This window comes from Mobula birostris, chromosome 8 (genome assembly GCF_030028105.1).
Source record: "Mobula birostris isolate sMobBir1 chromosome 8, sMobBir1.hap1, whole genome shotgun sequence".
Taxonomy (NCBI): Eukaryota; Metazoa; Chordata; class Chondrichthyes; order Myliobatiformes; family Myliobatidae; genus Mobula; species Mobula birostris.
The window spans coordinates 143,199,156-143,223,420 of record NC_092377.1 but is presented as its reverse complement, the minus strand read 5'-3'; the positions used below and the strand labels follow the sequence as shown (position 1 = coordinate 143,223,420).

General features: G+C 42.9%; 1 protein-coding gene across 1 annotated transcript in view; it reads right to left on the bottom strand.

Moving 5' to 3' along the window:
- LOC140202082 (scavenger receptor cysteine-rich type 1 protein M130-like) overlaps positions 1–24,265 on the bottom strand; it is a 73,158-nt gene that overhangs the window by 877 nt on the left and 48,016 nt on the right. Inside the window, exons 4-5 of the mRNA XM_072266944.1 lie at positions 15,905–16,219; positions 14,294–14,608 (exon numbers count right to left, since the gene is read on the bottom strand). Coding sequence (XP_072123045.1) covers positions 14,294–14,608; positions 15,905–16,219 — 630 coding nt within the window. The remainder of the gene's footprint in view (positions 1–14,293; positions 14,609–15,904; positions 16,220–24,265) is intronic.

Sequence of the window (24,265 nt, the reverse complement as noted above, 5' to 3'; positions counted from 1 at the left end):
ATGCAGGTGTGTCCTTACTAAATACATCATTCTCACAGTCACACGAGTTTCGTCCACACCTGATTTAAAATGGGACGATATTATTTTGTAGATGGCGATGTATCTTTGCCGTCTGCAATCCTCTAACGGTGAAGATACGTGTGTGTATCGTTGATCGGAGGTGGGAGGGTCAGCCACAACATCCCGCGGGGGAGTTAAAAACACGTTGTTACAGAAAAGCCAAGAGAAGACCTCATCCCTAGGAGAGGAATCATCTTCGCACCGAAGACCATAAGATCATAAAAAAATAAGACAAAGGAGCAGAACGGGCCATTCGGCTCGTTGGGTCACTCCACCATTAAATCATGAGCTGATCCATTCTCCCATTTAGTCCCCTCCCCCGCGCTCTCACCATAACCTTTGATACCCTGGCTACTCAGATACCTATCAATCTCTGCCATAAATATACTCAATGACTTGGCATCCACTGCTGCCTGTGGCACCACATTCCATAGTTTCATCACCCTCTGACTAAAAAAAAACCTCGCATTTCTGTTCTGAATGGGCGCCCTTCAATCCTTAAGACATGGCCTCTCGTACTAGCATCCCCCATCGTGGGAATAAAACTTTGCCACATCCACTCTGTCCATGCCTTTCAACATTCGAAATGTTTCTATGAGGTCTCCCCTCATTCTTCTAATCTCCAAGGAATACAGTCCAAGAGCGGACAAACGTTCCTCATATGTTAACCCTCTCATTCCCGGAATGATTCTCGTGAATCTTCTCTGCATCACCTCTAAAGTCAGCACATCCTTTCTTAAAAAAAGAGACTAAAACTGCCCACAGTACTCCAAGTGAGGTCTCACCTGTGCCTTATAGAGCCTCAACATCACATCCCTGCTCCTATACTCTATTTCTCCAGAAATGAATGCCAACATTGCATTCGCCTTCTTCACCACCGACTCAACCTGGAGGTTAATCTGAAGGGTATATCTACGAGGACTCCCAAGCCCCGTTGCATCTCAGAATTTCGATTTTTTCCCCATTTACATAATGGTCTGGCGTTTATTTCTTCTGCCAAAGTGCATCACCATACACGTTCCAACATTGTATTTTGTTTGCCACTTCTTTGCCCATTCTTCCAATCTATCCAAGTCTCTCTGCAGACTCTCCGCTTCCTCAGCACTACTGGCGCCTCCACCTATCTTCATAACGTCAGCAAACTTAACCACAAAGCCATCTATTCCATAATCCAAATCGTTTGTGTACAATGTAAAAAAAAAAGCGGTCCCAACGCGGAGCCCGGTGGCCCACCACTGGTAACCGGCAGCCAACCAGAATAGGATCCCTTTATTCCCACTCTCTGTTTCCTGCCAATCAGCCAACGTTCTATCTTCATGTGTATCTTTCCCGTAGTTCCATGGGCCCTTATCTTGTTAAGTAGCCTCATGTGTGGCAACTTGTCAAAGGCCTTCTGAAAATCCAAATATACAACATCCACTGCATCTCCTTTATCTAACCTACTTGTAATTTCCTCAAAAAAATTGTAATAGGTTTGTCAGGCAGGATTTTCCTTTAAGGAATCCATGTTGAATTCTGCCTATCTTGTGATATGCGTCCAGGTACTCTGTAACCTCATCCTAGACAATCGACTCCAAAAACTTCCCAACCACTGATGTCAAGCTAACAGGTCTATAATTTCCGTTTTGCTTCATTGCCCCCTTCTCAAATAGCGGAGTGACATTTGCAACCATCCATTCCTAATGGATCATCGCTAATGCCTCCACAATCTCCACAGCTACTTCCTTTAGAACACGAGGGTGCATTCTATCTGGTGCGGGAGATTAATCTACTTTTAGACTATTCAGCTTCCGGAGTAGTTTCTCTGTCGTAATTGTGACTGCACACACTTCTCTTCCCTGTCACCCTTGAGTGTTCAATATACTGCTGATGTCTTCCTCAGTGAAAACTGATGCAAAATACTCGTCAGTTCCTCCGCCATATCCCTATCTCCCATTACATATCCTCCAGCATCATTTTCCATCGATCCTATATCTACTGTTAGCTGTCTTTTACACTTTATATACTTGAAAATGCTTTTAGTATCCTCTTTGATATTAATTGCTAGCTTCCTTTCATAGTTAATCTTTTCCCTCTTAATGACCTTCTTAGTTTCCTTAAAAAACTTCCCAATCATCTGTCTTTGCACTATTTTTGCTTCCTTGTATGCCCTCTTTTTTGCTTTAATTTTGGCTTTGACTTCTCTTGTCAACCACGGTTGCCTCCTTTTTCCATTCGAAAGATTATTCTATTTCGGAATATACCTGTCTTGCACCTTCTTCACTTCTCACATAAACTCCAGCCACTGCTGCTCTGCCGTCTTTTCCGCCTGTGTCCCTTTCCAGTCAACTGTGGCCAATTCCTCTCTCATGCCACTGTAATTTCCTTTACTCCACTGAAATACCGACAAATCAGATTTCGACTTCTCTTTTTCAAATTTCACAGTGAATTCAATCATGTTATGATCACTGGCTCCTAAGGGTTCCTTCACATCAAATTCTCTATCACCTCCGGTTCATTACACAATACCCAATCCAATACAGCCGATCTCTTAGTTGGCACAACAACAAGCTGTTCTAAAAAGCCATCTCGCAAACATTCTACAAATTCTTTCTCTTGAGATCCAGTGCCGACCTGATTTTCCCAATCCACTCGCTTGTTAAAATCCCCAGAATTATCATAACACTGCCCTTCTGACAAACCTTTTCTATTTCCTGTTGTAATTTGTAGTCCACATCACTGCAGCCTGGAGGGCTATATGTAACTGCCATCAGAGCCCTTTTACCCCTTCGGTTTCTTAGCTCAACCCATATAGATTCTGCATCTTCCGATCCTATATCATCTTTTTCTAATGATTTAATATCATTTCTTACCAATAAAGCCACGCCTCTCCCTCTGCCTACCTTCCTATCCTTCCGATTCACCGTGTATCCTTGGATGTTCAGACATAGGACGTCATGTGGTGAAGTCCACAGGGACGGTCCAATTTCGATCATGAGACCCACACCAGATTGATCTAGGATAGCGAACACTGGCGTGTTGCTAACAGCGGCCTATGCTCCAGAAGGATTGATGGAGCTTAAGAGGACGAAGTAGTGCATATAGAAATCAGATGCTGACAGTCAGCTAGCAGGCTTCAACAACATACCGGGCTAGACACTGAATTATGAACACATTGCTTATTATGGTTTCCGGTTAATGTTTCTCCATGTCCCACTCCCAATCTATTACAGAGCAAAAAATAAATCGCGCTTGTGGAAACGTGGGAAAACGGAAGTTCCACTTGGAATTCCATTTTCCTTGTTTTATTTTGTTCCTGCGAAGTATAATTAATTCCAAATTAAGATTCTTTTAACAGGATTTATATCTGCACATGATATATACGAACACAACATCCTTCACTTGATTAAAAAAAAAACCCTGTATTTGCCAGCAGGCAAAGTTGCTCATTCTTCCCTATCACCATTGTATGACTGCACAAAAAATCAATTGTAAAAATAATACTTATGCTGCATAAATTAAGACATTTGAACTCGTTCCACCATTATTAATTAACATACATTCTGATGAACAAATTTTATTTGAAATTATTTCATGTTCAAACATTAGTGCACACAACGACAAACCAGAAAAAAAGAAAACACACACTCCCAGAGCATTTCGCTAGTACATCCGATAGTAATTGTTGGATAAGCAGTGAAACCACTTTTTATCGTATTTCACCCATGTCTTGAGTAACCAGCCATAAATATTTTTGATAAACGTAACTCAACAACTCAATATCTCTGCTTCTATTTATTCTTTCATTTCTCATCACATGGACAATCCTGCATTTACCATACCAGACGTAAATATCTGAACGTATTCCTGACTGCTTCATGAGCTGCACTCATCACTAACTTTATCACGATCAAAATTTCGTATGGCAGTATCTGGAACAAGCACATCTCCCTTCTGGCAATATCTACACCATACCGTTCCTATTCTCTCTTTCTCCACTTCTCCTACAGGATCCCCTCTCTCATCCTCTGCCAATAATCATTGTTATCTGGGGAACTCCTGCTTCCACTTCTTCGATGGTGTATGGTCAGATTTCAGAGTCATATCAGTTTTATTCACCTTCAACCCATTACGTATTTCAGCTTGCATTTCAATGCCCTAGCGTCATTATCCAACACGTACACACTTACACACCAGTACTGTCCCCCGAAGCTGTGTGTCAAATAAACAGGGAAATATGAGGAAAAAAGTAACGTGATACTGTCAAAGAAGTAAAAATACGATACTGTATAAATGAGAGTTGGAGCGCGAATGTTGTAAGTTCCAACTGGTAACAAAACCAGGAGTGTTCCACCCTGCTAGAGAAGTACTCTGGCATTGAATGTGTTTCTTTAATGAATAGACAAATGGATGTCCTTTCTTCACATACTTTTCAGCTATAGTCAAGCAGACATCCATTTTCTGGGGTGATAAGCACTCATCTATTTACTGCGGTGATGTGCACAGAGTTGAAAACTTGCAGTTTCAAAGCCAAACTAATACAATGTCTTGACACCGCAGCATCATTACTGCACTGCCATACACAATAAATTTTCAAAGATTCTGGTTTAAATGCTGCAGCAAGAATCCGCTAAAACAGAGCTACAGTTCCACAATACGGGAATGTTTCGTTAGCACAGAAAGCATGGTACATCACTATCACTGAGGACCAGAAATTGCGAGATCAACGTGAAACATACAGGTATAAGGATTTTTTTTTGTTTGTCAGTTTCTCATCCTGGGATGATGCACACTGTGATGATACAGCAGGCAAAATTGGAATTAAACATGACATATGTGTGCTCTCCGAAATGAACCCACCTGTTCTCGCTCTACTCTCACTCCATTTTCCATCTCCTGCTTCCATGAAATTGACTAGGGCTCTATTTGCCTCTTCCCTTTATGCACTAGTGGCATATATCGTGGATCAGGATGCCCTTGATATGTATCTCACAAAAAGCAAGAACTATGCCCTAGAAGGACCTCATGGATGCAGCAACTTCAACCAAACAAATACTCTGGCTTTTACTTTACTTGCTATCGTCCTTCATATTTATTTAAAATAAACGTAGAATGCGGTGATTTAGGATGCCCACTTTTTCTCTTTTCTGACATTAAGACGGTTACGAACATAACGCACAATTAAAAAGGCGTGAAATTATGTCACCTTGCACCTCAAGACTGTTCTTCTACAAAACACGATGATGACTGATCTATACATGACTCAACATTTCATCTGTTGCAACACACATAAAAGCTGCTGGTGAAAGCAGCAGGCCAGGCAGCATCTCTGGGAAGAGGTACAGTCGACGTTTCGGGCCGAGGTCAGGACTAATTGAAAGAAGAACGAGTAAGAGATTTGAAAGTGGGAGGGGGAGGTGGAGATCCGAAATGATAGGAGAAGACAGGAGGGGGAGGGATGGAACCAAGAGCTCGACAGTTGATTGGCAAAAGGGATATGAGAGGATCATGGAACGGGAGGCCTAGGGAGAAAGAAAAGGGGAGGGTGGGTGAAGCCAGAGGATGGGCAAGGGTACAGTGAGAGGGACAGAGGGAGAAAAGGAGAGAAAGAAAAAGAATGTGTGTATATAAATAAATAACGTATGGCATTAGCGGACGTTTGAGAAGTCAATGTTGATGCCATCAAATTGGAGGCTACCCAGACGGAGTATGAGGTGTTCTTCCTCCAACCTGAGTGTGGCTTCATCTTTACAGTAGAGGAGACTGTGGATAGACATATCAGAATGGGAATGGGACGTAAAATTAAAATGCGTGGCCACTGGGAGATCCTCCTTTCTCTGGCGGTCAGAGCGTAGGTGTTCAGCGAAATGATCTCCCAGTCTGCGTCAGGTCTCGTCAACTTATAGAAGGCCACCTCTGGAGCACCGGACGGAGTATATCACCCCAGCCGACTCACAGGTGAAGTGTCACCTCAGCTGGAAGGATTGTCTGGGGCCCTGAATGGTGGTGAGGGAGGAAGTGTAAGGGCATGTGTAGCACCTGTTCCGCTTACAAGGATAAGTGCCAGGAGGGAGATCGGTGGGGAGAGATTGTTGGGGGGTGGGGGGGAGAACGAATGGACAAGGGAGTCCCGTAGGAAGCGATCCATGCGGAAAGCAGAGAGAGGGGTGGAGTGAAAGATGTGCTTTGTGGTGGGATCCCGTTGGAGGTGGCGGATGTTACGGAGAATTATATGTTGGACTTTATTTCACCTGTTCCTGTCCCCTTTAACCCTCAAATCAAATATATAATTACCTCCAGATAAAACACTTATGTACTTCCACATTAAATATATTTAATCACATAAACTCCTTCACCCTATGTATCAGTGAGATCGATGCCTTAATTTCGAAGAACTTATTTGATCCCAGCAATAGTTCACTGTTCCATGTCTTTTAGCCATGTCCATTGATGCTTGATTCTTATTAGTGAAAAGGAAACTGCAGTGACTGTGGTTGGTTCTCACTGCATGGTGTATGTTTGAATAATCACGGCATTTTACATCTCCAAGAAAATCTCAATCTGTGCAGCCAGTTAGTACAGAATGTTACTGGACTTCTCCTGAGAAGAGATGTTGTAGAGATTTATTCAATTGTTGTGAAGAAGGTGTTGAAGTATAAATTTTATACCGTCGCCTTTATAGTCATCAGTTCAGATAAGAGAATATTACAGAGTGAACATCACACAAATGGGAAACATTTTTTGTAGGGCTTCTCGTTGTTCCCCAGTGAACAATCATGTCTACGTCCTCAGTTCAAACGTGCTTTGCCTACTCTGCCCGATCTATTACAGAGTCAAATATTCCTGGAGATCTATAGCATAGAAAGAGGCTCTTCAGCCCATCAACTAGTAGCCTAACTATTATTATGCTAATTCATATCGAATTGCATTCGGAATTTGCCCTCCATACCCGCTTTTTCCGGATATGTATTCAAATTTCTTTTAAATGCTAAAATCGAACCCGTGTCTGCCATAGACAGTTTTCCCACAGTGTCAGCACCTTCTGAGTGCAGAAGCCACACCTCCGAGTCCGCTTAACTATTTCATCATTTGCCGTTAATCTCTGGCGTATTGTTTTAGTCTCACCAAATGTCAGTGACAACCTACTGCTTGCATTTAGGCTATCTATAATCCTCATAATTTCGTTTGGCTTTATACAGTCTCTTGCCATTCCCCAGCGGTCCAGGTCCTGAAGTTCTGACATACTTAACGTTTCCCTAAAACGCCTCAATCTTGACAACATTATTGTAGATTTTCGCTGCACTTTTCCAGTCTTGTTAACATATTTCCTGTCAGCGGGTGGCCAGAAATGGACTTCATACAGGAAATCAATTCTCATCAATGTCTTATCTCATCAACGTTCTGACCACCTGTCTGCCAGAACACGCCGATTAATCAGTCGCTGGTAATGAGCTAGGTTGAATTATGAGATCCTACCCGTCCTCATCGACCTCTTACAGCCTTCGGCGAGGAGGTGCTCGGGCACTGACCTGCTGATCTGACCCAGTTCGCCATCTGACTGTCGGTAAAGGAGGAGATGGCAGAGGAACGGCGGCCGGGGATTCAGACCGAGTCCAACGGCAATAACGGCGACAGAAACCTGGTCAAGGCCGGACTTTGAACAGCTAGTTGTTAAGACTTCAAAGAAGGAGTTTAATAGAAACATGGAAGCAAAGAAATGTACAGCACATCACAAGCTCTTCAGACCACAATGTTGTGCCGACTGTGTGATCCACTCTAGAAAGTGGCTGGATTTCCCTACCGCATCCCCTTTTCTAAGATTCACGTACCTATCGAAGAGTTTCTTTAAAAAAAACGCTATTGTATCCGTTTCTGCCACCATCGCTGGCAGTGTATTCCACGTACCCATCACTCTCTGTTTGAAAAACTTACTTGTGCCATCCCCCTTGTACTTACTTTCAAGCTCCATAAAACTATGGTCCCTAATGTTAGCCATTCCAGCGCTGGGATAAAGCCTCTGGCTATCAGCACGATGAATGCGTCCCATCATCATCTTATACACCTCTATCAGTTCACCTCCCATTTTCCGTCCCTACAAGGGGAAACGTCTCCTTCACTCAACTTATTCTCCAAGGGAAATCTCTGCATTCCAGATAACATTCTTGTAAATCTCCGTTGCACTGTCTCTATAGTATTCACATCTTTCCTGTAGTGAGATGCCGAGAACAAAACACAGTACTCGGAGTGGGATCTAACAACGCTTTTATATGTCTGCAACGTTACCTCACGGCTTTTGAATTCAATCCCACCGTTGATGAAGGCAGCACATCATACTCTCTGAATAGTACTGCCCATCTGCGCAGCAATCTTGAGTGTCCTATGGACATGGAGCAAAGATTTCGCTCACCCTCCACACTGCCAAGAGAATTACCTTTAACATTATACTCTGTCTTCAAATTTGACCTCCTAAAATGAACCACTTCACATTTACCTGGGTTTAACCCCATCTGCCATTTTTCAGCTCAGTTCTGCATCCTATCGGTGTCGCCCTGTAACCTCTGACAACCCTTCAGAATACCCACAACTCCCCCACTATTTCTGTCATCAGCAAACTTACTAACGTACCATTCTAGCTCCTCATCCAGATCAATTATAAAACTCAGAAAGTGGTGGGATCTTAGAACAGATCCAATGTGAAACAGCAATGGCACCGTCCTCCATGCAGAAAGCGAACCGTCTACAACCTCACTTTCCCTTCTGTGGGCAAGTCATTTCTGGATCCAGAAAGCAATGTCTCCTTAGATCCCATGCCTCAGTACTTTCTGCATGAGTCTCAAAAATTCATCAGGCTCGTAAGGCATAACATGCACTTGACAAAGCCCTGCTGAGAAGTATTTCTACAATGAAAAGTTTAACTCTGCTGTGAGTCATTTCCACAATTGCCAACTTCCTTTTCACTTGTGAAAACTGAAGCAAAGTATTCATTAAGTTCCGCGGTTACCTCCTCAGCACTGTGCACACGTTTCCCTCTCATTTCTGATTGGCCTTATTTTCTCACGGCTCATTCTCTTTTTCTTCACATACTTGTAGAATTCCTTGGGTTTTTCCTTAATCCTGCTCGCCAAGGCCTTCTCATGGCCCCTCCTAGCTCCTAATTTCATTCTTGAGCCCCTTACTGACACCTCTGTAAGCTTCTACAGCTCAAATAGTACCCAGTTTCTTGAAACTCTCGTAAGCTTTTCTTTTCTTCTTAACTAGATTTTCTACTTCATTTGTGCTCCTTGGTTATTTTACCCTATCATCCTTTCTGTGCCTTATTTGAACATGCCAATGCAGAACGCATGCAAATGTTCCCTGAAAATTTGCTACATTTCTGCAGTGGATTTCCCTGAGAACATCTGCTCCCAATTTATGGTACCAAGTTTCTGCCTAATAGAATCGTACTTCCCCCTACACCAATTAAGTGTTTTTTTTTTCAAATTCTCGATTCCTATCCTTCTTCAGTGCCATTGTAAAAGATATAGAGTTGTGATCACTGCCTCCAGAAAGCTCTCCGACCAGTAGATCTGACACCGGATCAGGTTCATTTCCCAAAACTAGATCAGATACAGCATCTCCTCTAGTTGGAGTATCTACATATTTTGTCGGGAACACTTCCTGAATACACTTAACAAACTTCACCCGATCTAAACCCCCTGCTTTAAAGAGATGCCAGTCAATATTAGCAAAGTTCAAGTCACTTATCACAACAACCCTATTATTATTACACCATTCCAGAAATGACCATCATATCTGCTCTTCGATGTCTTTGTTACTATTGGGGTGGTCTATAAAGAAACACCCAGTGGTGTCTTTACCCCTACCTGTTACTGTCTTCCACCAATAATGACTCAGTAGGCAATTCCTCCATGACTTCCTCCTTTTCTGTAGCCATGATACAATCCTTGATTAGTCGTGACACACCACTGCCTCTTTTGCCTCCCTGCCTGTCATTTTTCCAAACATCTGAAGCTCAGCACACTCGGTAGCCATTCCTGCCACTGAGACACCCATATCGCTGTAATAGTTCCACGTATTCACGTATTGATCCATTTTCTAAATTGGTCCGCCTTGCGTATTATACACCTTGCATTAAGATCGACTCAACTCAAACTACCTGGATGAGTGCTTCTTTGTCCATCAACTACCTGTCCTTCCTCATTACTTGTGCACCATCCACCTCAACCTCTGCCTCTGCACTGCGGTTCCCCCCCACCCCCCACCCTGCAAACCTAGTTCAAACCCTCTCCAGTAGTATTAGCAAATCTGCCTCCCAGAGTTTTGGTTCCCCTCAAGTTCAGGTGCAATCCGGTCCACTTGTACACATCGTCCCTCGCCCGGAATAGATTCTAATAATCCAAGAAATTGAAACCCTGACCCCTGCACCATCTCCTCAGCCACTCATTCATCTGCGCTATCTTCCTGTGCTGGCTGACCTTCAATAGCTCGTGGAACTGGGATTAATCCGGAGATTACCACTTTCGAGGTCCTGCTCATCATCCTCCTTCCTCACTCCCTAAACGTACTGAACAGGACCTCTACCCCTCCCCTGCCTGAGTTTCAGATTGTGCGGAGGCATGTAATTCAGATGAAGACGATGAGGATGTATAAAACTCAAGCTGGTTTATCCAAAAATAATCTGTAATCCATATTGCAGGAAGCCTCCAAGGATATTATTCTGTATTAAAATTTCGTAACTGCCTGTGATTGGACGAATCGGGGAACGGTATTCTCGATACAGGTTTTGATAATAAATCTATTTTCAAACTTTATAAGACCATAAGACCATAAGATATAGGAGCAGAAGTAGGCCATTCGGCCCATCGACTCTGCTACCCCATTCCATCATGTGCTGATCCAATTCTTCCAGACATCCGCACTAATGTACCTTCACCCCTTACTCTTTGATGCCCTGGCTAATCCGTAACCAATCTAGCTCTTCCTTATATACACCCAATGATCTCCACGGCTGCTCGTGGGAATATATTCCACAGATGTACCACCCTCTGAAGTAATTTTCCGCATCAAAAAGGCCGTCCTTTAATCCTGAATTTGTGCCCTCATGTCCTAGAATCCCCTACCATGGGAAATAACTTTGCCATATAAAATAACTTTTATCCGACTTCAATGTAACATCACAACTGCTGTGCTTAATTCTTTGATTTATGAACCCAAAGTGCCCAAATCTCACTTTATGACCCTAAATAACTGTGACACCACTTTCAAGGAATTACAGATCTGTATTCCCAGATCACTCGTTCTACAGCACACCCCATTACCTGTCGCTCACTATGTTAGTCCTTCCTTGGTTTTCTTCCAAAAGTGCAACACTTCAAACAATCCTGCAACAAATTTCATGACATTGTCAGCCCATTTTTTTTCCCAGCTGCTCTATATTTCTCTGCAAGATTTGATAGCCTCCCACGCTGTCCACTGATCCTCAATCTGGAAATTTGTAGATCCAGTTACTACATTATCCTGCAGGCCATTGATTTATATACATAGAACATACATATACAACAAATAACAATGCATTAAGTAATGATTTCTGCGGCTCAACACTAACCACGGGCCTTCAGTCGGAGTGGCAACTGTTACTTTCTGGCTTTTCTCGCGAATCCAATGTCACATCCAAATTACTTCCTCACCCCAAATGTCAAGAGATTCAACTATCTTGATGAGCTCCCATGCGAACTTTATCAATCGCCTTGCTAAAGTCCATCTAGCATACATTCACTATCTACCATTCATCAACGTTCTGGTCACCTCTAGGGAAAAAAAAAAAACTCTGTAAGTTTGTGTAGACAAAACCTGCCCCATAGAAAGAGCTGTCCACTACTCAACCAGGCCCGTCCTTCATGGTTAAATTTGGAGGAGAACTCCGGAAAGGGGATTTCTTTAGCTTCTTTACTGGGAGCTCCTCTTCCCTGTTTATTTTCTAAGATTGGTAGACAAGATCTTAGTCCCATTGTTAGACATACATTAAAAATTTTGTTTCAGTTTCGCAGATTTTTTGTCTTAAGAAACTTTGTTCTTTCTAGTAATATCCATTTTAACTATTTTTTTTTAAACCATCAATTTTAGATAAGGCCTTTTTACCATGGGAAACTAAGAGGAAAGAAAACTTTTCTCGATTTGTTTTTAGAAGATTGTTTAATGTCTTTTTTCCCAGCAAGTGGACAAATATGATTTAGCTAAAGCACAATTTCTTAGACATTTACAAGTCAGGAGTTTTTTTTTTTCTTTTAAGCGATTTGTTACTGAATTACCCAGTTGCTCATTTACCAACTATGATAGATGTTATCTTTCAGTTTAAACCATTTCAAAAAGGACTGATAGCCACTTTATATAAACGACTATTGAATTTACGAATGATGTCTAATGGTAAAGTTAAACGTGCTTGGGAATTGGAACTTCAAGAGTCACTTTCAAATAATCAGTGGAATAAAATTTGTCATTTAGTTAATAATTCATCTATCTGTGCTCGTCCCTCCTTGATTGAGTATACGTCCAAAGATAAACTAGCGCATATTGTTTCTAATGTAAATCCTACATGTGACAGATGCAACAATGAGGTGGCTACCTTAACTCATATGCTTTGGTCCTGCATAAAGTTAAATAATTTTTGGAGAGATGTTTTTAGAACGTTATCAAAAGTCATAGGTTTGGACGTACAACCTAATTAATTTACGGCAATCTTTGGGATTATTCCAACATAATCTGGAAAACTTCCTGCTTCCGCTCAATGCATGATAGCTTTCTCAACTTTATTGCCTAGGAAAGGTATTCTATTGTACTGGAAGGATCCCAATCCACCGACTAATTTTTCGCTTTTTGGCTCTCCTCCATAATGCCTTGTTTAAGTTTGGAGAAAACATGGAGTCGGACGCTTGATACAACTTTTAAATTTGAACAAAAGTGGCGACCTTTTATTCAATATTTTCATACGATCTAATTCTTCTTACTTTTTCAGTTATTTTCTTTTTCTTCTCCACGAAGTTTTAGATTTGACCAGAAGAATTTATTCCCTTTTTTTTAATTGTATCCTCAATACGGACTGACCAGTCCCACAACCACTACCCCGCCCCCCCCCCCCCCACACACACACTTCTTTTGTTTCAGGTTTAGTTTAGTGTTTTTTTAATCAATAACTAGAAACCTTGAGTATGTTTTTTAGCTATGAACTGTTAAGAGGAGAAGTGGTTCTTTTCATTCTTTATATTAGCTTAATAATATATATGATTTTGACAGTGTATATCCCTTTCTTTGTTTCTACTATTATTGAAATATGTATTTGAGATCACCTCTCCTCTGGTTTGTATTTATCCTTATTCTATTAATCAATAAAAAAATTGAAAAATAAATTCCCCTTGAATCAGTCTGAAATCTGTCTGACTCCCTAGTTTTGGCAACTCAGCAGAGATTTACCATGCTTCAGTACTTTAAAAAAATGTCACATTTTGACATATTCCAGCGAACTCCAGCATGTATTCTCCTGACTCTGATATTTCAGCTGTCATAACAGTGAATAATCAACAGTTCTCTGAGACTCACAATCTCTTCCCGTTCCAATCACCACTTTGCAAACTCGCATATCTGAAGTCCTCCTTTTCGCTAAAATGCTTGATTTCCGCTTTCAATTTCAACGTGCATATCCTGTCATTTCGACATTGCGTAATAAGACTTTGCTTGAAAGCTCTGCAAGAGTTAATATAAATCTCGTAGCGATGATTGATTACACCTAAGGTAGGAGGTAAATCAAATCGCTCATTCTGTCGCACTGCTGCCGCACAACCCAATGGTGAATGAAAGAGCGCTATCGTGTACGCAGCATCTGAAGCAGTTGCATCACAGATCCAGTGAAGCAGATTCAATGCCAGATTGTGCGAATTTTACATATTTTGCCCCTAAATATGTGACTTTCATCTGTACTTAGGTTTTGATTCACCTCCCAAAGTTGTACATTGTAAATTCCCTCTGATATCCAAATAAATTTTAGAGTCTGCGAAGCAGTGGGGTGACGAATTTTTGTAGCAGGTTGAAGTGTGTGGTATAAGATCGAAATCCTACAAAAGGTGAGTTGATTGTCAGTGCCCTCATGACCAGCTAGCCCAATACATATCTATATGACTCAATGGCTCTGCATATCTCAACTTATTATTAATGGCGACACCAGTTTAGAAATTTCCATTGCACACCTTTTAACGATATTCACCTGAACACAGGACACCAACACCCGTGATGTCAGAGGAAGACCGCTTCCACATGGAGCTCTTGCAGTTTCGGAGGTGCGACTCGTCTCCTTCACATTGAAGTTCGGTCAACAACACGGGCCGTTTATTCTCTCTGTACTTTGAGCAGTTGTAGGCAGCTATCGCCGAGCCGCAACGCAGTTGTCTGCAGACAACTCTTGCTTCATTGATGGTCCAAAATTTGTCTTGCACTCTACGCCAAGTACCTTTATCATACATCTCCACTCGGCCATCGCAGCGGCTGCCCCCATCGTTCAGTCTCAAGGACCAAGTTTCATCTACGATATCGAAAAAATGGGGTAAAAAGATATTATTTCAAGCCATTCTGCACATTACCAACTATTACCTGTAAAGTATGTTTTACACATGAATATTCCACATGTTACTTCGAATGCGAGCAGCATCAATAAAGTTCATCAGTCTATAATAAATCTATAAGAATAACTTCTGTAGTTTATCGCAGGAAATTGGACTGAAAACGTGTGAAAGACTGGTTAAACTTTGAATGTACTGATAAATGCTGAATGCACTTCGTATTCTAATACCTACCGACAATTCTCCGTTGACGCGAGCGGGGTCTTTCGCAAGTTTCTTTACTTTGTTACCTGACAGCAAAGCCAAGTACCGCAGATGGGATTTGAGGGATTTGCTGCTTCTCCCTGCTTTCGGTTTGGGGTGTTACGGGAAAAAAAAATCACACCGAGAAATAAATATGCCACGGAGTTTCTCTTTGAAGCGAAGTAGAATAAGGTGTTAATCGATAGAGGTGTACAGGATAGTAATGGCATTTTATAAAGTCGATACATAGGGACTTCCCACAAGGGAAAAATGGCAAGTACAAGCAAGTTTAATTTTAAAGTGGTTTGAATAACGCATCGCTGGGATTTCAGAGTTAAATCCTTCACGCAGAGGTTGGCGTGTGCTTGGATCGTCCTGTTAGTGGTGTTGATAGAGGCCGATATATTAGGGACGTTTAAGAAACCCTTAAATAGGCACATGGACGACAGAAACAAAACGGACGTTTGTGCAGCAAGGAAAGATTAGACTGATTTTAGAGTAGGTTAAAAAGGTCGGGGAAATATTGTGGGAAGGGAGAGTGCCGGGCCGCAGTTTTCTATGTTTTAGGTAACAATATCAGATTTTCTTCTTACTCAGCCAGCTTAAATGCGGCCCTTCCTTTCATATTGCCTCCTATCAGATCTTCAATAAAATCTATGACTTCAGTAGTATCTACGCAAATATTACATTTCTGTATGTGGGGATATCTACATCGTGCCAAAGCTACTATCCTGCTATATCAATTGTCATCACCCTTCTTCCTTTTGTGCAATTATTCTCTAAACATCAGAACACGTTTACTCTGTACTCAAGTATGGTATATTTGTGAGATAACGGAAATGGCCTGCTGGACTATCGATGGAAAACAAAGGCACGCCAACCATCTGCTTCAAATCACAATTCAACATAATCGCCACTAAAAGGCAGAGACATTCAATTGATTAAAAGGTTACTGTTTTGAATATATCTTCGACCAAAAGGCATTTTATTTCAGTCATATATTTTCTGTGACTCACTGGTGCAGATGAGACTGGCATCATTCGCATGTGAACAGCTAATCTGACCCCAAGTTGAGACTGGACAATCAGCTAATCGTGACTCGTTTCCCAGACAGCGGTAGTTATCCTTCCACAACGGACCTTTGCCTTCGCCAAAATAAGCATCTTTGCGATTTGGTTTTACTGCACCGCACTGTAACTGTTCGCAGACCACGCTTGCATCTTCCAGGCTGAAGTATTCATCACAAAGTGTTCCCCACTGGCCTCCATGCTGGACTTCCACACGGCCAGCGCATCTGTTCTCCCCGCCAACCAGTCGTAGTTCACCCATCCCTGTGGGGAAATATTTGAAGACAGTTAATTTCACCCAATAGCACAGCAGAGTACACTAATACAACGGAGAAGGTGCTTCCTGTTTCACCTTATTCATGAATGAACACCCTTCTAAACGTGGCTGTGCAGTATAAGTGAACGGACGTTCATGCAACCTTGTTTTTCACCTCGTTAGCTCTGGATCATTTATTTCCAATAATTGAACATTGATTGTTCTGAAAATCTGCTGGTGTTCTGGCTGGAATGTGTTCCTTTTGAACGCCTTAACACATAACGACCATTGCTGCGAACATTAGGTTATATCCGTGACAAGAACGGGTCCTTACATGTATTTTATGTCGCACACTTCCTTTAATTGATGGTCCCTAATTTTACGATCCTCGATATGTATGTACGAAGGGTGATTGATAAGTCTGTAGTCTTAGGTAGAAGGAGTCAATTTTGGAAAACCTAGCACGTTTACTGTTCAACATATTCCCCTCCTACATTTCCACACTTAGTCCAGCTGTCGTGGACATACGGATCCCTTCTTTGTTGAAGTCGGCGTCTTTGACCATCAGGAGTGATCGACATCAGGAGATGAGTTCTCGTTACATGTTCGTGCAAGTCAACTCTTTGAGTGATTAGGCAGAAAGTTTGAAGTTAAGAACTCATCTCCTTCTACCTTAGGGCAAGACCTTATCAATCACCCCTGCTGTAGACCACCTCTGGAGTTCCTAGACGCCAACTTCTACAAAGAGGGGATCAGTATGCTCCACGACCAGTGAACTAAGCGTGTAAATGTATGAGGGGACTATGTTGAAAAATAAAGGTGCTATGTTTACTAAAATTGACTCCTTCTACCTTAGGCTACGAACTTATCAATCAACCCTCGTATATACTTTTCTATTGAACGTAGTTTGTGGATTCTGACTTAAAACTGGACCAGGCTGGGATATGTACTAAGGTGTGATTTTATTTTTAAATTTGCATATTAAATCAAGATTTTGATGTTTGACATTTGCCACTTGATTGTGCCAGTATAAGTAAACAGTTTGTGTTATACAGCTACATGATCCTGTTATATGTTGCATTATGTCTGTGTTTTCTACATTTGCCATCTTGTAACTGTTGGTCTATTATTATATATCTTTGATTTTTTTTTTTTTTTTTTTTTTTGTTAAGCTCCGGATCCTGTCTTGCCACAAGAAACGCTTCAGTTTCTGGGAAGAGGTCTCAAACTCTGAGCCAGGTGTTCGACGTCTAATTTGGTCAGTTCGTGCGGATGTCTTCTATCGATTTCTTCCTAATGCTGTCCCATTGGCTATCGTTTTCTTAAATAGTTGAAATGTCTCTATTTTTCTGGCTATGGTCTTCTTTATCAGCGCTGGACTGTGGGGCTGGAGGTCACGAGTTCGAATCCAGCCAGCTCCCCTGCACGCTTTTCTTCAGTGCTGCGTTAAGATCTCTTTGAAGAAAAAAAAACAACTCACCCAGCAGAAGGCAATGGCAAACGACTGCTGTAAAATGTCTCGTACGCGATTTCCCACTACGTCAGAGCAGCGTGGGAGGAAGTCGTCCGCTAACGGGAGATATGCTGGATGCCACGTACCTTTCCTTACCTATGGTCTTAATAACGTGTAGTAGTGTATACTTCTTATCAGAATGGAATATGCTTGCGTGGAGTACTGATTACCGTTTTCGTTGATGAAATTATATCCCCGAAGTTTCATCTGACTATTTTGTAGCTTTGAAATGCCTGTTTTTCTGCTTTCCCCTTCTGCCACAGGTAGATATAATCTAAGATCATTCGGATGAACATGAATTTGTCATCTCAGTTATTAATTTCTTTGTAAATATTCCAGATCAGTGTTGGAAAAAAAAATCACGCAAAAATAAATACATTAATATTGGTATTGCGAATGTGTTTATTGTCTTTGTTATAATTTTTCTCTTAATCTCAATTTGGCAGATTTTCTGAAGCCTTGAAGTAAATTCTGTATTATTATTTTGCCTTTACCATATTATGATCTATTTTCTTTCCTTGTTGATATCCCAGATACTTACATGTTTCATAATCACCCATCAGTTGTATCGTGTTGTGTTGTTCTGCTTTGTATTCCATAAACTCCAGTGCACATTTCTTTATGTTAAATATTTATCCAGTCCAAAGTTCATCGTTTATATCTTTACAAAATACATCTACGATTTCAGTTAGTTGTTTTAGCTTAACTGATGAAAGAATTTCTAATTTCATCCATGTATAAAAAGTGTGTTAAGGTAAAGCTTGTTTCATTTTTTCTGTTTTGATAACAAATTTTCGGCCGATTCAATAAATTAGAAACAGTTTGCAGCGAGACAGAACCTTTGTGGACTTCAAGAGTTGCCTTGGAAAATGCCACGGTTTATTTTGTTAACGTAGTAGTAGCAGGGGTAGATTTTTTTTTATCATTAACGGCAGCATAAGTAGAAAATTCATATATATTAATTGTGATATATATGTAGTTCGGTAACAAATCCACTTTAAATTTGAAATTTAATGTTCATGTATATTCTATCAATCCCGTGCTTTAGTTCCCTCTTTGAAGCAAAGATTGTTGACAGTGTCTGTGAAGTTCCTTCTCAGGAATGACTGTGCCAATCTCAGAGTGAATCGGATATTCCGCGTTCTGTTTCTTTGTGGGAAATCTGCATGATGCACATTGCTTTAATATGATCGTGAGTTTCGTTGGTTCTGAAATGTTAGCAAGCCCTTCTGTGGGCGTTACGAATATCCCTAGTATTTTGTTCACGGTATTCTCCACAACCCTCTTCCCCAGTCGTAGATATACGCACAAAGATTTTAATCTCTTTATCTGTCAAAGAGATAAATTGTACCAGAAAGGCCAAAATCAAAAAGAGCGAAGAGGGCAGGACTGAATGCAGTGTATTTAAATACATGAAGTATTCGAAATTGGGTGGGTGAATTTGTGGCACAATTAGTGATTTATTAGTGTTGCGTTGCTGGCATTACTGAGCCGTAGCTGAAAGAAGGTGATAGTTGGAAGCATAATATCAACGATATACTTTATATCGAAAATACAGGCAGGAATACATAAGCAGTGTCGGAAAGAGATGCAATTACAACATCAAAATGATGTGCCATATAGTCAGAGAATGTTAAATCTTTGTGAGCGTCGTTCGGAAACGGAAAAGGTAAAAGAAAAACATTATGGGAATCATATATTAGTTGCCAAGATACGGGGTTGAAATTGCAAAGGGAGCAGGAAAGGGCATGCAGTATGTGCAATGTTGCAATTGTAATGGTGAAATCCAATATGAAATGGTACTGGGAAAATTATCTTGGTGTCAGATCACAAGAAAGGGAATTTGTTAAATGCCTAAGAGGTGGCTTTTTTAGAGCAGACTGTGTTTGAGCCTCCTCATTGAAAAACGATCTTAGAAAGGGTGTCATGCAATAATCTAGATTTTGTTGCGGAACTTCAGGTAAAGAAATCATTAGAACGCAATGGTCATAATATGATTGAATTCATACAGCAAGTTGAGTACGAGAAGCATAACTCACACGTTTTAGTATCGCAATGAAATAAAGGAAATTAGAGAAACATGAGAAAGGAGTTTACCCAGATGGATTGGAGAAAATTACTGTCGGGAATGATGGCAGCGTCGAAGTGTCTGAAATTTCTGAGAATAGTCCACAAGGTGCAGAGTGGATATGGCCTGCAGAGGAAGAAGTTCTCAAATGGTAGTGGCATGAAACCGTGGCTGACTAGAGGAGTTAAGGACTGCACCAAAAAAAAAAAAAAAAACAAGGAAAGGGTAATTTAATGTAGCGAAAGTGAGTGGGAAGTTGGATGCTTGGGAAGTTTTTAAAATCCAACAAAGGCAACGAAAAAGCCATAAGAAGGGAGAATCTGAAATAGGAGGGCAAACTGGACAATAGTATAAAATAGGAAGCTTTTTTTCAGTTATATGCACAGCAAAAGGGAGATAAGAGTTGATAGTGGAACACTGAACACTGGAAAGTTATGCTGATGAGGTAGTAATGGGGGCAAAGAAACTAAGTATGTTGTTAATAATTTCTTTGCATCAGGTTTCACTGTGGAAGATCTTAACAGCGTGACAGTGGTCCGTGAATGACAGGGAGCAAGAATGAGTACATTTTTCTTAAAAGGAAAAATAAGCTAGGCAAACTGAAACGTCTTAAGGTAGATACGTCAGTTGCACCAGATGCACTACATCCCAAAGTTTTGAAAGAGCTTTTTCCGGAGACACTGAACTCATAAGTGCGTATCGCGGCTCTGTTTTATATCCACAATTCATTCCCTTTCTACCAACATCTATGACACTTCAAACGTTCCGGATCCTTTCAAGTTCCCTGTTCCACACTGGGGATGTCCAGTAGCTCCATCCTCTTCCAGCAAGGCATAAAAGTTATTCATTTCTTTCTGGACACCAAACCCAAACAGTTACACTCCCCCACCACTCTCCTCCATCTAGTGGAACATGTGTTCACAGTTAATAATTGCTTCTTTTCCTCCTCATACTTCCTTCAAAGCAAGAGTGTAGCTATGGGCCATCGCATGGGTTCCAGCTGTGTCTGCATTATTGTCGGATACATGGAAAAATCTAAGCCTCCAAGTGGGTCCTTCCCCCACTTTCTCTACGCAACATCGATGACTGCATTGGTGTTGCTCCCTTCACAAATGCGGAGCTCGTCAACTTCATAAACTATGCCTCGCACTTCCACCCTGCCCCCAAAATTACCTGGACCATTTCCAAAAAATTCCTGCCCTGTTTCGATCTCAGTGTATCTCCGGAAACAGCGAATATATCGATGTCTATTATAAACACACGGTCATTCATAACTACCTGGGCAATACCTCTTCCAAACCTGTTACTTGTCAAACAAAACATCCCCTTCTCTCAATTCCTCCAACTCCGCCGCATCTACTCTTAGGGTTAGGCTTTCCATTCTGGGATAAAGGAGATGTCTTCCTTTTCCAAAGAAAGGTGCTACCCTTTCTCTGCCATCAGATCTGCCCTCAACTGCGTCTCTTCCATTTCACTCAACTATGCTCATAGTCCATCCTTCGGCCACCTGTCCAGGGATAGTGCTCCTCTTGTCCTCATCTACGAGCCCAACAACCTCGGAATCGGCACTTAGTTCTCTGGAACTTCCGCCAGCTTTGACACAGAGTGGATGTGTCAAAGTTGTTCCCCATGATGTGTGAGTCTAGTACGAGAGGGCATGACTTAAGGATTGAAGGGCGCCCATTCAGAACAGAGATGCGAAGATTTTGGTTTTTAGCCAAAGGGTGGTGAATCTATGGAATTTGTTGCCAGGGACGGCAGTGGAGGCCAAGTCATTGGGTGTATTTAAGGCAGCGACTGATAGGTATCGGAGTAGCCAGGGCATGAAAGGTTATGGTAAGAAGGCGGGGGAGTGGGACTAAGTGGGATAATGGATCAACTCATGATAAAATGAGTTGCCCCACATCCAGGTCGTTAATAAAAATCACGAAAAGTAGAGGTCCCAGAACAGATCCTTGTGGGATACGACTAGTCACAATCCTCCAATCTGAATGTACTCCCACCACCACGACCCTCTGCGTTCTGCAAGCAAGCCAAATCTGAATCCACCTGGCCAAACTTCCCTAGATCCCATGCCTTCTGACTTTCGGAATAAGCCTACCCTGTAGAACCTTGTCAAATGCCTTAATAAATCCATAAAATCACATCCACTCTTCTACCCTCATCTATATGCCTGGTCGCCACCTTAAGGAACTCTAACAGGCTTGTTAGACACGATCTGCCTTTCACAAGGTCATGCTGTCTGTCCCTGATCAGACCATGATTCTCCAAATGCCCATAGATCCTATCTCTAAGAAACTTTTCCAACAGCTTTCGCACCACAGATGTAAGGCTCACTGTTCTATAATTACCCGGACTATCCCTAGTACCTTTTTTGAACAAGGGGGACTGTCATGGCCCGGATCGGACCCCAGAACCAGCCAAGGACATGACATGGGCTAGGGAGAGGAGGAACATGGGAACACAGAGCCTCGGTCTCGGGAGAGCAGGTACATGGGACCATGGACACATACACAGAACACAAAGCCGGGACCCCTCTTGCGTTCAGGACATAGGACCGGGACTCACACAGAGAACAGAGCCGGGACCCCTCCTTGGGAGCAGGACATAGGGCCGGGGCTCACACACAGAACAGAGAGCCGGAACCCCTCCTTGGGTACAGGACATAGGGCCGGGACTCATGACCCCGCGGGGCAACGGCAAAACGGCCTGACCTATCCCACGGAGGCGAGGACAAGACGCGAAAAGACAAGACAAGACAAGACTCTCTGCGTAGCAACGGCAAGACGGCCTGACTTACCCCACGGAGGCGAGGACAAGACAAGACAAGACCAACACGAATGGACACTAGGCAGTACCTATCTATCGGGGTCCCTTTAAATTTAGTTTGTTTACGTTACGATCCGGACCGTTGACTCCCGGTTTTCCTTTGGTTCCCTGTTTTCCCGTGTCCCTCGGCTTTGGTGATTGGAGGCAATTTACTCTCGACTGAACCGGGAGTTTATACCCTCCGCTTCAGCCGTTCAGCGCGAGAGCGTTTGAAAGTCACCAAAGGTACGGCGTGCCAGTGTCATCTGGCCGGAAGAAGCCTAGTGTCCGGCCGAAGCGAGAGCCGGTAATTCGCCTTTCCTCAACGCAGCAGCCCTGTCAATTTACTTAGCCAAAGCGAGCCTGCAAAGTTTCCTCACCGAGGTGGGTCCGTCAGTTAAACCGCTGGAGGGAATCAAGAACCGCTGTCTACTGTTCCCGGGCCGAGTCGAGATCTCGCCACTACCCTGAGGCTCCAAGTCAAGTCCTGGCCCTGGCGGCAGTCAAGTATCGAGTCGAGTCCTGGTCCTGGCGGCTTCCAAGTTCCGAGTCGAGTCCTGCCCTGGTGGTTTCCAAGTTCTGAGTCGAGTCCTGGCCCTAGCGGCTTCCAAGTTCCGAGTCGAGTCCTGGCCCTGGCGGTCTGTGATTCCTATCCTATCCCCCCTGTCTGAATCCCTTCTCTGCCCCTCTCGCCTCTAGCCCTCGTCTGCAGCCCTCGCCTGCACTTCGGTCTAGTTCTATCGCCGGAGTTAGATAGGTACTGTCTGGTGTTCTTTCGTGTTGGTCCTGTCTTGTCCTTGCCTCCGTGGGGTCAGTCAGGCCGTTTTGCCGTTGCTCCACGGGGAGTCATGTCTTGCCTTGTTCTCGGCTCCGTGGGGTAAGTCAGGCTGTCTTGCCGTTGCTCCGCGGGGGTTCATGTCTTGTCTTGTCTTGTCTTCGCCTCCGTGGGGTAGGTCAGGCCGTCTTGCCGTTGCCCCGCGGGGGTCATGAGTCCCGGCCCTATGTCCTGTACCCACGGAGGGGTTCCGGCTCTCTGTTCTGTGTGTGAGTCTCGGCCCTATGTCCTGTACCCAAGGAGGAGACCCGGCTCTCCGTTGTGTGTGTGAGTCCCGGCCCTATGTCCTGTACCCAAGGATGGGTCCCGGCTCTCTATTCTATGTGTGAGTCCCGGCCCTATGTCCTGCTCCCAAGGAGGGGTCCCGGCTCTGTTCTCTGTGTGAGTCCCGGCCCTATGCCCTGAACCCAGGAAGGGGTCCCGGCTTTGTGTTCTGTGTATGTGTCCATGGTTCCATGTACCTGCTCTCCCGAGACCGAGGCTCTGTGTTCTCATGTTCCTCCTCTCCCTAGCCCATGTCATATCCTTGCCTGGTTCTGGGGTCCGAGACAGAGGCAAGACCCAGGTACTGGGTCCTTGCCCAGTCTCTTGCTCGGAGTCCATACCCTAGCCTCTTTATGTCTCCTCTAGTTCTGGCATCCAATTCTGAGTCCTAGCCCAGACTCCTAGTCCCAGCCTTGTAGTAGTCCTAAGTCCTCGTTCAGTTCGCTACTCCTGCTCCTGCCTAGCTCTCCTGGTATCGAACAATAAACTAAATCTAAGTAACCTCACAAGATGTGTCTTGCATTTGCGCCCATTCTTGCTCCCAATGTTCCCATTGTGACAGGGAC